At 34.8% G+C, this 20,890-nt stretch overlaps 1 protein-coding gene across 6 annotated transcripts in view; it reads right to left on the bottom strand.

Annotated features, from left to right (window-relative positions):
• Positions 1–20,890, bottom strand: part of METTL15 (methyltransferase 15, mitochondrial 12S rRNA N4-cytidine) — a 380,086-nt gene that overhangs the window by 233,284 nt on the left and 125,912 nt on the right. For all 6 annotated transcript variants that reach the window (XM_060304424.1, XM_060304425.2, XM_030864830.2 and 3 more), the window contains exon 4: positions 1,853–2,044. In XM_060304424.1, coding sequence (XP_060160407.1) covers positions 1,853–2,044 — 192 coding nt within the window. The remainder of the gene's footprint in view (positions 1–1,852; positions 2,045–20,890) is intronic.

A 20,890-nucleotide genomic window follows, 5' to 3' on the forward strand; every position in this document is an offset into this window, starting at 1 on the left:
GTAGTACAGAATTAACTATTCTGTAAGATTCCAGTGTTAAATGGCAACAGGTTAAGAAAGCCTCTTGCATCCATCTTCATCACAGGGAAATATCAGCTTCCAGGATCTGACTGGCCAAATTTATTGGCTTGGACTCCCTCTTCCCATAATACCACTTAGATTAGCATTAAACATATTTGCATCTCCAACTTTCCCTTGTCTATGAATTCATGTGAACCAACTCCTCCTTTCTGAATGCCATGAACTTTCTTCAGATATGTTAACATCTCTGATTAGTTTACAGCCTATGCTATCTACCTGGAAGCCATCCAGCTTTTCAAGATACATTTGCTCAATACTATTATTATCTATTACATATTGACTTAGAGTTTAATTCTCAAGGGCTTATTTTCATGTTCTTAGGGAAGAACCTCAGGAACGCTCATTTATAGACTACAGTTTGATGATGTCTCTACATTAACAATATGGGGATTTATTACTATTACCTAGAAGCTTTGTTCACTGTATTTCAGAAGGCATCCTTAGTAAGACATAGGAACAGCAGAAATTTGCTTTACATTTTATTACCTCTGCACAACAACCTCAATCTCCAAACCTGAGAAGATATTTGACCTCTACTATTAGTCATTGGTCTTTAAAAGATTTTTGTTTTCTTTTATGACATTCTTCACTCCATGAATGCCAATTTGTGCAAATGAAGGTATAAGACTTAGAACAAAAAGGTTCCAACAAGATGAGTCACACTAAGTTAACAGGTCATATCAAAACATGGGGAAAGGCTATATGTGAATAATTACCATGAGACAAAGAAGTTTGTGGGAAAAAAAGTCAAAGTCAACTCAACATTAAATTGTTGACTTAAATTGGACATTAAATTTCTCATATAAAGATCCTTCTGACAGATTGGAAGAAATGTTGGAAAATACATTTGTTTCAGTAGAAATGTTTGTGCAGGTCTAGAATTGCAGATTAGTAACAGAATAGCTTACAAATTTAGATAGAAGAAAGACTAATGTTCTTTTAGAAAGTAAACTTCCCAAATGTAGGGGCCATGATAAATAATTTGGTGGAGGGGGTGCATAAAATGAGAAAAACATGCTTAAGATTTGTTTTGTAGGTACAGGCTATTCAGTTCCTGGGCCAGTGTTGTGCATAGAGACAAGTGCTAATCTAAGCTTTTAAAATTAATTTAGATTCAAAAGAAATTATCCTATACTTTCCTAGAATGTGACCCTCTTTGTGTTATTTAATATATGTTACCTATTTAAATGATGGAGCATGTATTTTCAAGGTGGTGAGGAATGAAGAGGAGGTGTAAAGCTGTCTTACACATAGTACTGTGTCTGATTTAGTACCATAAATTTTAGTTTCTCTGGAGAAGGCTGAATCCAAGTGACTGTACAAGAAACAGGACACAACACACAATTGCTGACCTCTAGGATCTTGCCTTTTATGCAGTATTCAAAAGAATATGCATTAAATATAGTTCCTTTTACTTTTCACAAAAGGCATGTTGGGCCTGCACCAAAATGAAACCATTGCTTCAGTATCATATTAATATTGTTAGTAGTCTAAAAGATCACACTGTATCTGTAAAAAAGAAAATCAGTATTAAAGTTATCCTCTTCACTACTCTGTGTAAAGACTGCAATGATTTTTCTTTTAGAATCCCAAATCTAGAGAAAGACTAAAGTCTATAATGAGTAGCAAACAAAACTGATTTATTATGTATGGATAGTGTTAGGTGTGGGCGTGTGATGGGAATTTTACAGTCTTAAAAAGAAATTAAATTCAGAGTGTTTTTGAGAAATTGATTTCTTGTTATGAGGAGAAATGCTTTATCAATACTCACCTGTCACCATCCATTCTCATGTCCAAGGGGCCATCCTTCCGAAGGGAAAAACCTCTTTCAGGGGCATCAAGTTGCATGGAGGAACACCCAAGATCCAAAAGAACTCCATCTAAAGTCCCTGGTTGCACTCCAGCTTTCATTAGTAAGGCTTCTGCCTGGCTGAACTGGCCCAGGATGGCTCGGATCTGTTTACTGGGGATAAACCCAGGAGATGGAAAAAACACTTATGTTATATTAAAGTCTTTCTTAAGGTCTAGGATCAATGAAAGGGAGCACATTCTATTATTAGCTTATTTAACCAATATATGTTTACTAAGTGCCAACCACATGCTTTGTACTATATAAGGACATACAGATATGGAAACTCTGTATCTTTGGTTTCAACACCAGAGGTTGTTGGACATAATTTTTTTTTTTTTTTTTTTTGCGGTACGCGGGCCTCTCACTGTTGTGGCCTCTCCCATTGCGGAGCATAGGCTCTGGACGCGCAGGCTCAGCGGCCATGGCTCACGGGCCCAGCCGCTCCGCGGCATGTGGGATCTTCCCGGACCGGGGCACGAACCCACGTCCCCTGCATCGGCAGGCGGACTCTCAACCACTGTGCCATCAGGGAAGCCCGGTTTGACATAATTTTATTCTTGCTAATAAACACAATTTATTTTATACTTTGTGAAGGTATATAAGTTTATGAATTAGAAAAATTTCCTGGTCAGACCCGTCCTTTTATTTATTTTTTTCTAAAAAAAAAATTCATATATCTCTGGGCTGGGAAAAGAAACATATGCCATTCTAGCAAAAGAATAAACACCTGTGCACTGTTGATGGGAGTGTAAACTGGTATAGCCACTATGGAAAACAGTATAGAGGTTCTTCAAAAAATTAAAAATAGAACTACCATATCATCTAGCAATTCCACTTCTGGGAATATATCCAAAAGAAATAAAAACACTATGTTGAAGCAATATCAGCACACTCATGTTCATAACAGCATTATTTACAACAGTCAAGACATGAAAACAACCTAAGTGTCTGTCAATGGATGAATGGATAAAGAACTTAAGATGTGTATATATATATTATTCAGCCATAAAAAAGAAGAAAATCTTGCCATTTGTGACAACATGGATGGACCCTGAGAGCATTATGCTAAGTCAGACAGAGAAAGACAAATACTGTATGATCTCATTTATATGTGAAATCTTGAGATTGAAAGAGAGAGAGAGAGAGAGGGGGAGGGAGAGAGAGAGAGCAAGAGAGAGAGAGAGAGAGAGAGAAAACCATGCTTGTAAAAAAAGAGATGAGATTTGTGGTTACCAGAAGTGGGGGATGAGGTAAGGGGAATTCAATGAAGGTGGTCAAAGGTACAAACTTCCAGACAAATAAGACAAATAAGTACTAGGGGTGTAATGTACAACACGATGACTACAGTTAACACTACTGTGTGGTATTTATGAAAGTTGTTAAGAGAATAAATCCTAAGAGCTCTCATCACAAGGAAAATAATCCCTTTCTCTTTTGTGTTTATATGAGATGATGGCTGTTAACTAAACATTGTTGTAATCATTTCATAATATATGTAAGTCAAGTCATTATGCTGGACACAAACTTGTACAGTGTTATATGTCAATTATTATCTCAATAAAACTGGAAAAAAATTTAACTTTTAACTAGTAAACCAATTTAAATATCTTTTTTCTTTCTGTTTTATTACTTATTATATGTCAAACATCTTCAAGCCAACCATTTTAGCTTTCTCCATATTCTTCACATAATTCAGGATAGGGGTGCTCTGCAGCTGCACACTTGAAGAATGAAACTATGCCTAAAATAAACGCCTTCTTATAGAAGCAATGTTTTAGCTCTCAGCAGGGATTCCGAAGTGAATGGAGCATTCAGAATTAACAGACAGGCAAGGAGTTGGGATCACCTTACAGCTATATTAATTCTCCTTCCTACACAAAGTGAGATGCTGCCTTCAGGGTTCTTCAGAAGCCCTAGGGCAACTGGCATGCATTTTGGAAGGGGAATGAGAAGAGAAAAATTGGGCAACACTCTAAGACCTCATTCCCTCCATCTACAGGTGTATGGAGTGAGGGTGGATTTCAACAGTGTTGGGGAATTCATATCTATGATATTTACTTATATGTTCTGTTGTTTAAGGAGAATTTCACAGCTCATTGGTAATATTTTCTCAAATTCCAATGGTGAAAGTGATTTTCAGATTCACTCACCAAATATTCACTAAATATCTGCAATGTGTCAGGCATTATGCTATTCTAAGGTATAAACAGATTAATAAATCATGGCTTTCTGAGCTTTGAGCTGAGAGAAAGGTATATAAATAAACTGCTTGCAAAACAATCTCATGGGTGCTAATAGTAGAGAGACAGACAAATTGCTGTCTGTATTTGGAAAATATAAAATGAATATTAATACTAGCATTGAAAACAGAAATAGTAGAATCTTGGGATTGGAAGGCAACTCACAAATCATTTGTTCCAATTATTTAATTGATGTTTGAATCTTTTCCCTTTCCACCATCCCTGCTGGGGGGCAGGGTGGGGAGGAGACTCATTGTTTTAATCATATCTCATTCACCCCATTGGTGAGGAAGGGATTCCCATTCTAAAATTATGGAAATGGTCAAGTGAACACACAGCACCCGACACTGGTCAGATGAGATTGACAGGAGTTTATTAATCACATGCACTCACAGCCCAGGGGAGGAGGACACCAAATGCCATGCATGGCTACATGGGTGCTGCACTCGGGAACAGAGTGGACCGACAGGCTGTGAGAAGCAGATTTTATGGTATCAGTAGGGTAGGGTGCCGCATGCCCAAGAAAGGATGTGTTGGCTTGTTTGAATAATTCCACGGGCTGGCAGGGAACTGAAACCTGCTACTCAGGGATAAGCAGGTATTATGCCTGATCCTTTTGATAAGGAGTGTTGTTTGGCTAGGAACCTTCTCTGTGGAAGCACAGTGGGGAAGAAAAGTTGTGGTTAGGCCATTTAAGATTCTTCCAGCTTTCCCTAAATGTCAAGAACACATAATACTGGGCTTAAATTTTAGGCCTTACCTCACAGTCATTTAGCCCGTGTTTGAACATTCCCAGTAAATAAAAACTCACTATTGGTTTTTGGTTTTTAAAATTTTTTTTTTAGTCAGTTGTTTTTTAGTGAAGTTGCTGGCTGTTTCCTCACTATTTCTATAACTTTTGTTCCAGGTATCAGTCCATGGAAAACAATTAAAAACCCATGGCAGGGGCTTCCCTGGTGGCGCAGTGGTTGAGAGTCCGCCTGCCGATGCAGGGGACACGGGTTCGTGCCCCGGTCCGGGAAGATCCCACGTGCCATGGAGTGGCTGGGCCCGTGAGCCATGGCCGCTGGGCCCGCGCGTCCGGAGCCTGTGCTCCGCAACGGGAGAGGCCGCTGCGGCGAGAGGCCCGCGTACCGCAAAAAAAAAAAAAAAAAAAAAAAAAAAAAAAAAAAAAAACCCATGGCAGCCTGTTACATATCTATTGTTAGTTATTGTAAGCAATACTTGTTGGCTACCTCTTAGTTGCCAGTCTCTTTTTTCCAACAGGACATCAAAATTTCAGCCTTGTATCTTGGGAGAGAATGATCATATCCATGATTGTTTATGTCAACTTGGCTTGGCAAAAGTACCGTTATTTAATCAAACAATGATCTAGGTATTGCTGTGAAGGTTTTTTTAGATGTGGTTACCATTACAGTCAGTTCCCTGTAAGTAAAGGATATTACCTTCCATAATGTGGGTGTGTGTCATCTGATCAGATGAAAGGCCTTAAGAGCAAAAAATGAGGTTCCCCAGAGGAAAAGGAAATTCAATCTCAAGACTATAGTATCATCTCCTATCATAGTTTCCAGTCTGCTGGCCTGCCCTACCATTTCAGACTTGCCAGTCCCCACAATGTGAGCCAATTCCTTGAGATAAATCTCTCTCTCTCTCTCTCTCTCTCTATATATATATATGATGCGTATGTGTGTATATGTATGTATATCTCCTACTGGTTCTGTTTCTCCTGAGAATTCTATCCTAATGGATATAATATCTCTGCTCAAGAGGTAGATTTCTGATTAGCTAAGCTAACTTGCACACATGACCACCACGGCCCCTATAATTTGTTCTAAGATTGGCATGTGTCACACCTCTGGCCAATAAGATACAAGAGATATTTCCTAGGGACTTGGGGAAAGAAAATTCTTTTCTTCCATTGAGCCATGGGAAGAAAAATGTTTTTCAGACTCTCACTTGATATGAAAAAGCACATAGCTCTGATCATTGCCAGCAGATATCTTGGCCCAAAGAAGGGAGAGGGTAGCAGCCAATTTGGCCAAAACTCTACAAAGCATAGAGAAAGATTAGCCATGCCATTAGATTGAACCTCACCTAAAATCCAACTTGTCTCTGAACTTTGGAGTTATATGAGCTCATAAATTACCTTTGTTATTTAAAACCAGTTTGAGTTGTTTTTTTTTTTACTTGCAATGGAAAACATAACTATTATAGGTATCATGCTTCTCAGGTGTTCATTTCTCTAAATCATACAACTCTTGTTTCTTCTGCTATTCTCTATGCAAAAAGTCTTTCACCATGCAAGATGCTCTTTTCTGAATGTGTCCCAGTTTGCCTATGTCCCTAGATCTGAACTCCATAATGATCAGCACAGAATAAAGTAAATTCTTTCCTCTTTTGTTCTAGTTATTATATTAATACAGCTCAAGATCAAAAGTTTTAGAATTTGTTTCACACTGTTGACTTATACTATCTAATACCATTGTACACCACTGCTAAAGCCTGTTTCCTCCACACTGTACTTGTGCAGTTTTGTTTTGTTAATTATTGTAGATCTAGTACAATCTCTAACCTACATATTTTCTACAACCCTTTAGGATCCAGGTATTATCTTGAACCATAGAAATCTTCTTTACACTGCAGCAAAAGCCTCAAACAAATCACTATTGCCCAGTCTTAATTCCTTAGCATTAGAGCTATATCCTGCTTAAAGCTAATAATATAATTGTAAAATAAAAATAATATCTTATAGGAGATGTTTGCATTCTTGGACACCCTCAAACATAACTGTTTAACACTAATATTCAGATAGTTTTAGGCATGACAAAGAGTAAGTAACAAAAATATAATCCTCACCATAATCATTTACAAGTATGAGAATATCATATGGGGAAAAAAAAGTAACCATGAGACAACACCACAAAGTAAATCATGTGTTTAAGGCAGAGTCTTCTGATGCTATATCAGTTATAGAATTAGACTATTATATCAGTTTCTAGAATTAGAATATTCTCATAGTAAAAAAAAAAAAATCTACAAGTATACCAACAAACTGTTGAAAACTTAGCCTTAACTTCAGACCCTGGGGCATTATTTCACATATGCAATTATACTGAGGCTAATTTTCCTGGGTAGGAAGATTCCACGCCCACTTTTTTCTTTCTTCTTCTCTTTTTTCTTTCCTTCCTCTCTCCCTTCCTTCCTCAGGTCCTCTCTCTTCCTTCCCTCCCTCCCTACTTCCTTCCTTTCTTCCTCTTTTATTCAAATTTTAAGTTCTTAGTATTTTTGCATATGTATTTTACAAGTGTTATAAAGCAAGTAACAGAAAAGTGTGAAATCACCAGAGAGGATCATGATGGTCACAAAAACAGAGCCAAACCAGGACATTTAGCCATAACTAAGAATACAGAATTTATCATTGTCATCATCATTTGTCGTTACCCTAGGATCCCCAGGATGTAAGTAAAATGTTGCTTGTGACTCAAAGCACATGTTACATGAGAAGATTCTACAACCCAACGCCAAGAAAAATAAGGCACTTAGCAAGAGTGCCAGTAATACCCTAGTTCCTTGAAGCCATTTTTTGAGGCTTTGACCATGATAAGTATTGTTAATCTTTACTCTGGCAAGTCATCTGCACTTGGAGTACAAGTTTTGGGTTTGTTTTATTATAAAGGATCCTAGTACATACTGAGGCTAGTGATGTAAGAGTAGCTACTACGTGATTTAGGATTAAACATGGAACTTCATCATTCCTCTAACTGCATACAGTCTAATGATAGCAGTTAAGGATAGATTACTCAACAAATTATAAAAGTAGATCTAGATTCTTTCTAAAAAGAATAAATCATTTAGCTGTGAAGGAACTGAGGTCTTAGACAGGGAGATGGAAACAGATTCAGGCATGAAAGAATAAGTTAGAGATATAATTTATTAGAACTGGCTCAGTCACTAAAACTGAGGCATCAAGTCAGTATCAGCCGCGCAGGCAACCTCATGTAAAGTCACCTAAGCTACAGACTAAGCCATCTTCCGTCCATTATCAGGAACGCTGTGGCGAAATCTGAGGGTACACTGAGCTAGCAGATGGGTATGCAGAGAACTCTGATCATATGGACCAGAGTGACAAGCAGAACAATGTAAAGAAGAGAAGAAAACTAACATTTCTTAAGAAGATGCCAGGAATGTATTCAGATACTTAAAGTTCGTTTCAGGGTTCACTTTGTCATTTACTTTAATCATTCATTTTGTGCGTGCATTTGAGGGCATACCTAGGTGATAACATTCCTTAAGAAGATATGAAGAGCAAAATCCAAATTGTTTTTGCGGTGGTGAAGGTCTGATTACAGTGGATCCAAGCCTTTCTCACGTTAGTATCAGCATTAATCCATGAAATCCCAGCGTGCTACCTGTTTTCTAGTCATTAAATTTTATTGGTCTGTAGGCACAGAGCAGGGGCCTTGGCTGTTTTTGTCACTTCATTAGGCACCCCCCCCAAGCAAGGAATTCAGAGGGAGCCAAAGCAGTGGATGAAAGCATAGCTCATATTTGAGCAATGGTAAGAGCAAACATTTATAGAATGCTTCCTATATACTAGACCCTGTGCTAAGTGCTTTATACTTATTAAATCATTTCATCCTTATGATAACCCTATGAGCTAGGTGACATTATAACCCACATTTTGCAGATGAAGAAACAAGTACAAAGAATGAAGTCACTTACTCAAGCCATATAGCTAGTAAGTGCTGGAATTAGAATACAAACTCAGTCCTTTCTGGCTCCAGAGTCATGTTCTTAACCACTACACTGTAATACCTAGGTTTCTAATTATTTAGTGCCATTTCAGACCTCTAACTCTTCATCATTATAACCTTGTCATGATCCATAAATCTGCCTAGTTTTTCTGATATTTTTATTAAAATGCTTTAATTGTTTTCAATGTTTGCCATCTCTTCATAGCTATAGGTCTGCAGATTCGGCACTCAACAAATATTTGCTGAATAAGGATTATCTACCAGGTACTGGAATACAGGAATATAAAAATGAACAACAGCACACAATATAGAAAGGTATATACACAAACATATATAAATCACTGAGGAGATGGTTTATTTCTTCTTTAAACAGTAGTGGTAGAGCAGAAAGGGGAAACTGCATCGTAAGGCTTATGTTTAAAGATTGGTTCTGATACTTATTAACCCTATGGTATTGGACAAGTTATTTAATATCCCTCAGTTTCAGTTCCCTGTATCTCATGGTATTTAAGTTTTTCCCCTTTGAGGCAGCCTGGTATGGTAGAAGTATCTCAGTAAGTTCTGGAATCAGAGTGAATCAGATTATTAACTTTTTAATTATTTATCCCTTTACAACTCAGATTCTTTATTTGTACCATGTGGGCAACAGAGCAATTCCAAACTCACAAAGCTTTGGTGAAGAGTATGCTAATCAATGTACATGAGGACAGCTACTAAGATGCCTTGGCAAAGGAAGGCCCTCAATAAATGTTACCTCTCCCTCTGTTCCAACCTGCTTTTCTTCCCTTAGAGATTCTTCTTATGATTTGGTCACTGTGCTGCCAACTGAAAGTTGGGAGCAGTAGCAAGGATTTGCTCCAGGCACACCAAATGCAGGGCCATACTGACTATAAAGAATTCTTCTCCAATCTCTTTTATGTGCTGCTACTGGGCTGTATTTCTCCTTCCATTTCACCATCCTCTTGTTATAGTTTGAGAACTGTTCACTTTTTGATATGTTAATGTTTACCATACTACATGAAGGTCCAAGATGCTGATTTTCATATTAACTGTGATCACTTTTTAAACACTATTAAAAGATACACTTGCTCAAAGAATATTTTCCTACACTGTAGAGATGGAACGAAGAGACGTTTTTGTTCTGCATAATCTGCTCAAAATCTTTGATAGCATTATCTTTACTGACCATTGTCTTTCTCTTCAGGAAACACTTTCTAAAAATTGATTCAGTCATTTATTCACAACTCATATATTGACTTGAAGCACATTTTAGAAATGATGAAATGTAATTATATTTCTATCTTTCAGTTACCCTTTCAAAATGTATTCAATGGCGTAATATTCCTCTCTTCTGGAATAACAGTTTCGGAGGCTATGTTATAAAGTCTTTGAAATTCCATTGTCCAGTAAGAGGTTAAAGTACTAATTTATATTAGACTTTCATAAGACAATTACTCATGTTGTGTTCTCCAGGGTAATCTTAAAAAGTATAGTAAAATAAAGTATAACATATGAGCAAACAGAGAGAGAAGATAGAATGATAATAACAAAAAAGGTGGCAATAAAGAAGAAAAAAAGGAACGAAGAACAGGTTGATACATAAAAAACTAACAGGAAGATAGTAGATAGATCCAAACCCAAATACACCAGTAATTATATATTTTTTTATTTTTACTTTTTTTGTTTTTGTTTTTGTTTTTTGCGGTACCCAGGCCTCTCACTGTTGTGGCCTCTCCCGTTGCGGAGTACAGGTTCCGGATGCACAGGCTCAGCGGCCATGGCTCACGGGCCCAGCCGCTCCGTGGCATGTGGGATCCTCCCGGACCAGGGCACGAACCCGTGTCCCCTGCATCGGCAGGCGGACTCTCAACAACTGCACCACCAGGGAAGCCCCACCAGTAATTATATTAAATATTCTGACTGAATACTCTAATTTTAAAAAGATTTTCAAAATCCAATGATATGTTGCTTATAAAAGACAAATTAACTATTAGGACACAGAGAACTCAAAAATAAGAAGATGGAAAAAATGTTAATGCAAACACTACACAAAAGAAAGGTGGTATCAGATACAGCAGATTGAAACAGTACTAGAAATAAAAAGAGGTATTTTTATCATGAAAAATGGGTCAAATCTACCAAATGGCATGCAAATTACAAATCTTTATATCCCTAATAATAAAGCTTCAAAATATGAAGCAAAAATTGACAGAACTAAAAGCAGATGGATAAATATATAACCATAATGGTAGATTTTAAAATATCACTCTTAGTAAATATTGACTAAGCAGAATAACATATAGGAAATTTGAAACACACAATTATCAAGTTTGATTTAACTGACACAAAAAACTCCATACTCTAAAACTACATGAATGTATATATTTTTAAAGACACACTGAATTTGTAAAACATAGGCTATCTGCTGGGGCTATCAGACTAGTTTCATCAAATTTCAAAGGGCTGATATCATACAGAGTATATTTTCTAAGCACAGTGGAATTTAAGTAGAAATCAATAATAGGAAAGGTCCTATTAGAAAGTCCACAAATGTTTGGAAGTTAAGTAATAGGCTTATAAATAATCCAGAAAATAAAGAAAATTAATAAATATTTTAAACTAAACAATACTTAAAGAGTACAACATAACTTACCGTCTAATGAAAATGCAACACATCAAAGCTTGTGGAATACTTCTAAAATCATTATTGAGAAAAATGTACATAAAAGAATGCTGAAAATCAATGATCTATGCATTCTTGTTTCATAAATTAAACAATAACAGCAACAATCTATGGAATAGGATAAAAAATGATTTGCAAATGATGTGACCAACAAGAGGTTAATATCCAAAATATACAAATAGCTTATAAAACTCAATATCACACAAACAAAGAATCCAATCAAAAAATGGGCAGGAGATCTAAACAGACATATTTCCAAAGAAGACATACAGATGGCTAACAGGCACATGAAATTCAACATGTTCAACATCACTAATTAAGAGAATTGCAAATCAAAACTACAATGAGGTACACCTCACACTGGTCAGAATGGCCATCATCAAAAAATCTACAAAGAATAAATGCTGGAGAAAAGGAAACCCATGTACACTGTTGGTGGGAATGTAAATTGGTGCAGCCAATATATATATATATACACACACACACACACACACACACACACACATACATACAATAGAATGTTAGCCATAAAATAATGGAATATTGCCATTTGCAGCAACATGGATGGACCTAGAGGGTATTATGCTTAGTGAAATAAGTCGGACAGAGAAAGACAAATACTATATAACATCATTTATATGTGGAACCTAAAAAAATAATAAAATGAATCTATATACAAAACAGAAACAGACTTACAGACATGGAAAACAAACCTATGGTTACCAAAGAGGAGAGGGAGGAGGGGAGGGAGAAATTAGGAGTATGAGATTAACAGATACAAAGTAATATACATAAACAATAAGGATTTACTCTATAGTACAGCAAAATTATACCCAATATCTTGTAATAACCTACAATGGACTACAATCTGCAAAAAACAAAAGCAAAAACCCAAATCACTCTACTGTACACCTGAAACTAACAAAATATTGTAAATCAACTCTACTTCAATAATAATAATAATGAAAAAGACAATACCAAATTAAAATCCTAAAAAGAGGCAGAAAATCATAAATACAAGAGCAAAAAAAAAAAAAAAAGAAATAGAACAATAGAAATAATTAAAGATAAAACAAAAATTTGTTCTTTGAAAATACTAAGAAAATTGATTAATCCCTTATAAGGGTAATCAAGAATAGAGAATGAACAAATTATTAACATAAGGGGTAAAAAAAAGAACATGTCACTACAAATCTTACAGGCATTAAAAACACAATAGGACATTATCAAGAACTTTATGATAATAAATTTGAAATTTAGATCAAATGAAAAAATTCCCAGAAAAATCATAACTTACTAAAACTGTCCTATGAAGAAATGTAAAATATAAATAGTCTTAAAAGCATTAAGAAACTAAATCTGCAATTATAAAGTGTTCCACAGAGAAGACAACAAGCCTAAACAGCTTCACCATGAATTCTTCCAAACAGTTAAAATAGCATCAATTTGATATAAACCCCTCCAGAGAATAGAAAAAGAGCCATTCACAAAGCCAGCGTAACCCTGCTATGAAATTAAACAAGTACATTATAAAAAAGCAAAACTAAAGGCCAATCTTTCTCATGGGCAAAATAACAAAAGTTAACAGAATATGAGCATATCAAATCCAGTCACATATATAAGGGATGATATCACTAGGTTGATATCCACTTGGCAAGGTCTGTGAAGCAGTTGAACATGCAATAATACTGAAGCTAAGGAGAGAGGTCAGGGCTGGAGAGACAACTTTTGTAATTGTCTTAAAAGAGTAGGGATTTAGAAAATGTTTATTAAATGAATATACAACAGGATTTTAAAACGGAAAAATTCTTCTGGTCTCAGTTTCAGGCCAATATAATCGGGAAATAGATAACCACTGCTAAAAGAAATACCAAATAAAAATGCAATTTTCCCAAATACATGGCCTAGAGAAGGTTTCATTACACTTGGGCCCCTCATAGAGATGTTTATTTAATTTTATATTATAAAAGACATTAGAAAATGAACAAGAATTCTAATAAGAAAATTTTCTTGGCAAGAACTGCTTCCTTGCTTAATTTTCTTGGCATCTCACTTTACTCATTTTAATGATATTCAAACACTTAATCCTTGATTCCATGTAATTCTCACATAAAAATATCTATATCCTCTGTGCTTAAATCACCCAGCCCACTCCCATACCCCACTCTCTCTCATTAAAGACTACACTGTTCCAATGATTGGTGATAATTTCTTCTTCTAGACTGCAGTAGAGCTTACTTATGATTCATTTGGCACTCAGTACATGCTACTTTGTAATGTTGTTTATCTTTTTATCACACTGCCTCTGCAACAAGAACTTAAACCTATTACGGGTCATATAGACCATGTTATACAGCTTTTGGTATGTGCAGTACCTAAAAGATTCTAAGTGTTCAATGAAAGTTTTTTTGATGATGAAAGTGGTGATGATTTTAAAGGCATTAACATTTTTTAAAGGCATCAAAGATGAGAACTCAGTAATAAAAAGCTCAATGTTTTTTCCATCATACTTTGCTAAGAAATACATGTAAGATACACAGTAAACTGATACAGCCTTGGAGGGACAAACAGTTAGGCAGTGTGTAGCCTGTAAATTTAAGTCAATACACTCATTAGAAGGGCTTAAGTTTCAGGCATTTATTTTTCACATTTGTAAGAGTCATGAGGTGTTTTATGGAACCACCTTATAACCATAGTCAATCAACCTAAAGTAGTGTATTTTAAGTTTTTGTTCATGATATTTTGCCACCTACATTATCACAGAAGTTTGTTCATGGTATCTTGCGACCTACATTGTCATGGAAGAACTTAAATATACTCAAAGGAAAAAATGCTAGCATGTTCTATTAACAAAGGAAATAAAATTCACAATTCATACATACTAACCAAAGCCAGGGAATTCAGTTAAGGTTACATTTAACTCATTCAATAAGGAAGGAAACTTTGAAGTGCTTTTATTTGAAGGGTGGTATTACAATACTATTTAAATAAAATTCCTTTTTGGAGGATCCTTTTTTTCCCTACTGGAGCACTTTAAAAAGTCCCAGAAAAAATGCATTTTATTTCATATGTACAGAGATTTTACATATCTACAGAGATATGTAAGAGTGTTGGTTTTCTCTGCATAATAATTATCAGATAGTATTTGAGAAATGATGTTTAAATGGCTCCTTCTATGATTTCTAATATTTCTGACTCCTTATGCTAGATAACCCCACTCCCTTCATATTATCCTCTTAACCAATTTTCTATAAAGCTTCGTGTGATAATTGGAATAAAAAGTGTCCATCTTTTGGGGGCATCATTTTCCAAAACTTACATGTTCTTACGTAGTTCTGATGAATTCAGCCTCTAAAAAATCACCATGCATATACACTGCCAAAATATCCCATTGATTCTATCAGTTATTCAGGAAGATCTCTCATGACTTAAACATTAATAGTTTCGAATGCCTGGCATTGATGACGCCGGGTGCTTGGATGACTGCCTGAACTCAGGTCTGAAGGGACCAGATGATTTAATCTAATGGTCTCTAATTAAGGGTGAATATCATGATCATCTAGAGAATGCTTACAAATTATGGATGTTTTATTACCATCCTAAAAAATCAACATCAAGACAAACATGCTATATTTGGGGGATTTTTCTGAAGGGTTCTTATTCTCATAGCTCTCTTTAAGGAGCAATGGTTAGATATGGCCAAAAAGAAAATAGGCTTAGGAATGTCTTTTAAGACCAAGAGGAATGGCAAATTCTTGAGGCTGAGGATAGCTTTTATACACTACGTACGCACAACAACCATAAAGCAAAAGAGTAAGAAAAATTAAATGCTTACTGTTATGGTAAAGGATAACAATTGCTACATAAGGCAAGGGATGGCAGCTGCTAGGAACACTGAGGCTTGGGAATATTAGTTGTGTGTCGCCCCCTTCCAAAGAGAAGAGAGAAATTCTACTTACTGGTGATGAGCAATGAGGTCACTGACACAAGGATGTCCTGTGAGGGCACTAAGCTGTCCTTATGCATCAGCAGGTCCTAACTCTAGTGTGTAAGTCTGAAATTACCAGTTCCTACCCTAGTATCTTTTGATGGGTGGACTTAAAATGGCACTGTAAATTTAAATTCAGTTTAAATAAAGAAATAAAAGTCACTAAATATAACCAAGTATTTTAAAATGAAGAAAAATCCATAATGGAAGTCAGTAGTGATTTTCAAATGAAGAGAGCAGTCATTAGCTAAAAATTCAGTCTGATGTTTGAATTTTTAAATTAATGCACATTTTAATCTACTCTATGATATATCTATATTCACTTTAATATAAAATAATGTTTAATTATAAAACAATGTTTAATTTAACAAGTCAAATTGTTGCTCTAGGAAGACATACCATGTTTTTCCTGTAATCTTGAATACTCACTGACAACACTTCCGACAACATATTAAAATGATGCATATTAAAACGAAGCATCCAGAGAAGGAAAAGACAGCCTGCAAACCTTTGTCCTATTGGTGGTTCTCATTAGTTTCAAAACTCAGTGTGGTTATTACATAATATAACAAGATTATGGCAAATAGCTAATGGTTTTTAGTTTAAGGAAAAGAAAATATGGCCTTTCTGACCTCTTGAAAAAAATCATTAAAACTAAAAATTGATAGTGAGATTTTAGTGAATTTTCATTGCTTTTTTAAGTTCAGAGGGAGTAAGAAAAATGCATTCCCTCTGTAAATGCAAATTAATTAGCTGAATATGTGTCAGGAGCAAATTTTTTAGCCACACTATTTTCCAATGACCTCTCTCTGAAAAGGTTTTTCTGTACTTTTCAGTTGCTTAGTTTTATTTCTGTGACTACTGTATATCATTTCTCGTTTTAAAAGAATATTCAAGTGTACATTAGCAGGAGATAATTTCCCAAACAAAGCATGAATTTAGTTTATGTATGTCTTGAGTGGCATTATTTTGCAAAAGGGTGACTGCGTGATTAGGTTCAAACCTGGAATTGATGATTTGTATATGACATATAAGTTAAATTATTCTAAAATCTGGAGGCTGTGGCTCTAGATGCATAAAAATAATAACAGTTGTTGGCCACAATAGATTTAATCAATTTTATAATTTCTCTTAATTCAAACACAACCTTACATTGCAGAAAGTAGAGCCTGCTGATAACACTGCAAACATAAAAATTACTTTAGGACCACACTACTTTTTATTTTAGGAAATTCCATAGGGATGTTCGACATAATTCTGAGTATATGTGGAATCCAGTTAGAAAATCAAATCAAAAGAATAAATCATCTATATATTAAGTTTAAATTTTGAAATGTTAATATTCTTTATACACAGATAAGATGCTTTTGAGATTTTTAAGGAAATCAGTCTGCTACAGACACTTTCTGAATAATTCTATGTGTCAAATACTACATTAGATACTAAGGTCCCTATTGTAAGAGTTCATAACAGTGCACAACTTTATGATTCACAGAATATTTTAACTTAATCACATTTTGACCTTCATCACAATTCTATAAATTATATAATGTAAACACTTTTCTCCTTACTTTATGATGATTGAAACTTGAGATTAGAGAATATTTTTCTTACACATCTTTCTATAAAATAATCTAGCACAGTAATAGGGAACAGAATGGGTACTTGATAAATATTTGATAACCAGTGAATTGCTCAAGGTCACACAGCTAGTAGTGGTAAAGGTAAGTACTAAACTTAGGTCAGTTAGTTCCAAGACCAAGATGTCAAAGTATTACTATAGATAGCTTTGAGAGGTTAATTCAGGGCATCTGTTTGCACATCTCTCTGATGAAACTGATTCAACACCTTCTTAATATAGTAATTCTAGAGCTATGTATACATTTTTTTTGAAAAGGTGGAATGGCATGCCAGGAGAAAAAGTCTATTCATTGCTCTACTTTTAGCATCCACCCTTGAGGGGGAGGAGGCAGTAAAGAAATGGAATTATAGAGATCTAGCATCTATGTCACCCATGTGGATGGCTAGCCCACTGGCAAGTATTACCAGACTGAAATTATCTGCCTGATGAAAAACTTATGTGCACTTGAGAATAGGAACTATCCAAATATCAATCTTGAATCAGAATTAACCAGGTTAGCTTCATACCAACACAACAAGGTTTCCTGGAACAACTACATATCTCAACTTTAAAAACTGCAAAAATAAAATCTGAAATAACACATTTTTGCAGTAAGTACTAAAATGAATTCATTCAGATTTTGGGGTCAATTACTTAGGTTATTTCATTTGTGTTTAAATTAGTTTTACAATAAATATTTATTGAAAGGCATTTTCAGGACTGCTGGGCTAGATGATAAAATGTCCAGAAATGCTGTGTGTCTTTGGGTAAATCATTTCTATATCTGGGCCTGCTTAATCATTATAAAATGCCAGATCTGGACTTAAAATACCTCTCAAATACCAGGAAGCCCATAGTCAGTAATTTTTTTATAACAATAGCTAACATTATTGAACCCTTACTATGTGTCAGGCACTGTTCTGAGCATTCTCTTTGTATAAAGCGTATAATCTTCAAACATACCTGAGGTAGGTAGTATTATATTCCCCCACTGTATAGATAAGGAAACTGAGGCAGCAGAGTTAAGAAACATCTTGAAGGGTTACATAGCAATTAAGCAGCAGAGCTGGAATTCTAACCTAGGCAGTCTAGTTCTAAAGCCTGTACTATTAAGCACCATGTTGTACTGCCTCTGAGACAACAAGAGTTACTAAGTCCAACAGCACAAATGATAGTTACCATTTATTGTTATTATTATGTGCCAGACATTGAGTTAAGGGCTTTATGTTTGTTATTTCATTTAATCCTTAGAAAAACAATAATCTTTGAGGTAGTCATTATTATACCTATTATACAGGTCAGGAAACTAACTCAGAATTTTGAAATAATCTGCTCACCGTCAGAGGTAGTGACAGGCTGAAATTCTAATTCTGTTTGTTTCCAGTGCTTCTACTTTTAACCACTGGGCTATTATGATGCTTAGTAAGAAATATACTACTTTTGGGGTTGGAACTCATCCTATACGTTTTGCATCTCAAAAGAGTCTTGGTGGGTTTCAGGAGAAAAAGATGTAGTTGGAAAAAATTATAACATGCTGAAAGGGTTACCAGTATGGAGCTCTCTTACTAAATTTATATATAAGCATTTGAATTTTCCCAGGAAAAACAATCAATATGCGATTAACAGACACACACTAATATACATAAAACAGATAGGCAACAAGGACTTACTGTACAGCAAAGGGAACTATATTCAATATCTTGTAATAATCTATAATGGAAAATAATCTCAAATATATATATATATATATATATATAACTGAATCACTTTGCTATATACCTGAAACTAACATAATATTGTAAATCTACTACACTTCAATTTTAAAATGTGAGAATTAATAAGTAAATACCACATTAAAAATAATAGTACTAATGATTGTTGAACCTGAGGTCTAACACTAAAGTTTGAGAGAATAACTTTCTCTCCTCAGATTAAATGCAGGCATCTCCTTAACTGACACAACTGAGTTATTCCATACACACAATTCTGGCAATGTTTCATACAGGGTTTTAAGAGCAGCTAGGTCACTAAGTAAAAAACTGAAATCTTTTTCCTCTTCTTAATTCCAAATGGTGGTCCCTTCAGATCCAATTTGAAATGCACTGGCAGAGCTCAGCATGTAAGCTGGCACTTGGCTGGCTCAGAAGTCAAGGGACTTTAACTCCATGCATGGATGCACAGAGTATTTTAGTACCTTTGGGAAAAAAGCAGTAAAGCTAAGCAGGAGGAAAACCTGTCTGTAACTGATTATATTACATTTGTACAAAATGGTATCAGTCCCATCACTTCTAAAGATTCTACTGTTGGAAGTAAACAAGTGCTAAGGTATCCTCTTGAAATAGAGCAACAGCAATAATGCCAAGAAACATGGTAGAACTATGCAGTATCCATATCCATTGTAATAAACAACAATAATAATATGCAACTAATCCCCTTCCATAAAATAGTAATCCGTCATTAAATTAAGAAAAATAAAACAATAATGCTTGGCTTTTAAAAAGAAACTTTTAAAAGGCTCAATATATATAATGTTAGTATATATATATACACATATATAAACATATTTAAATATATATTATATATCTTAAGAATACAAAGCATATGCATATTATATATACACACATGCATATATATTTATGTATTATATGTAATTTTTTAGTTCTAAGAGGGAAAGAAATCTAATTGGTCAAAATCAGTCATAAAATTTTAACCATGTTTCTGCAAAAAACAGCAGTGCCAAAGGGTAATGCATTGCTAATGGTTTCCAGTAGAATAAATAGCAACTCTGACGTCAAAACTTTGTTACACTCCAATAACTGGCTCACTTGGGGTTTCAGGTACAGCAAGTTACATGTCAGTTTTAAATAAAGTTATAAAAATAGAATGCCTGGTGAGCCATATTGTCTCTATGCAACCTGATATGTTATGATTTATATCCAATAAAACGTTAACAAAGGTGATAGATTATACCAAAATAGTATCTGGTGGTTTAGGATGCCCTGCTCCTTAAATTTCAGGTAAAAAAAATGCTATATTTTACTTTGTCTTTTCCTAAAGTGGTATATAACTGAGTTACCCACTGTTAGCACATGTCAAATCAGAAATATTTACATGACAAAGTGATTCATGAACTGGTAAATCTCCCTTGATAAGATATAATAATAATATTCTAACCAGGGACATGGAGCAATAAGGAACAGTAAGTCTATAGAATGCAAAAAAAAGAAGGGTTATTATGTTAGTCATATAGGAATATCAGTCATTTTTCAGAAAAGATATTGCTCAAATAAATATGGGAATTTACAATCAAAATGGAGCAATTGTACCACCTTACCTTAGAACTAGAATTGAAACTATAAGTTGAAAACCCCAAAAGATGTGTTCCAATTATGTATTATATTTAATAATGAAAAGATGCCAATTAACACAGTTTCATTTTAAAATGGGTGCAAATGAGATCTTATAAGGCTTGAAGAATCCATCAAACAGAATATACAATCAGAATGATAATGGTTTTCTATAACAGTGTCTTGCTATGGATGGCATAGAGAATATATTTGTGTAGAAAAGGGGAATACAATTCCTATTTCAGCAACAGTATTTACAGAAATATTATCAAAACCAAGCAATATATATTCAAATTACTGATGAAGACAGCAATTTATGTGCAA

Source organism: Globicephala melas, chromosome 8, assembly GCF_963455315.2.
Source record: "Globicephala melas chromosome 8, mGloMel1.2, whole genome shotgun sequence".
NCBI classification, from domain to species: Eukaryota; Metazoa; Chordata; class Mammalia; order Artiodactyla; family Delphinidae; genus Globicephala; species Globicephala melas.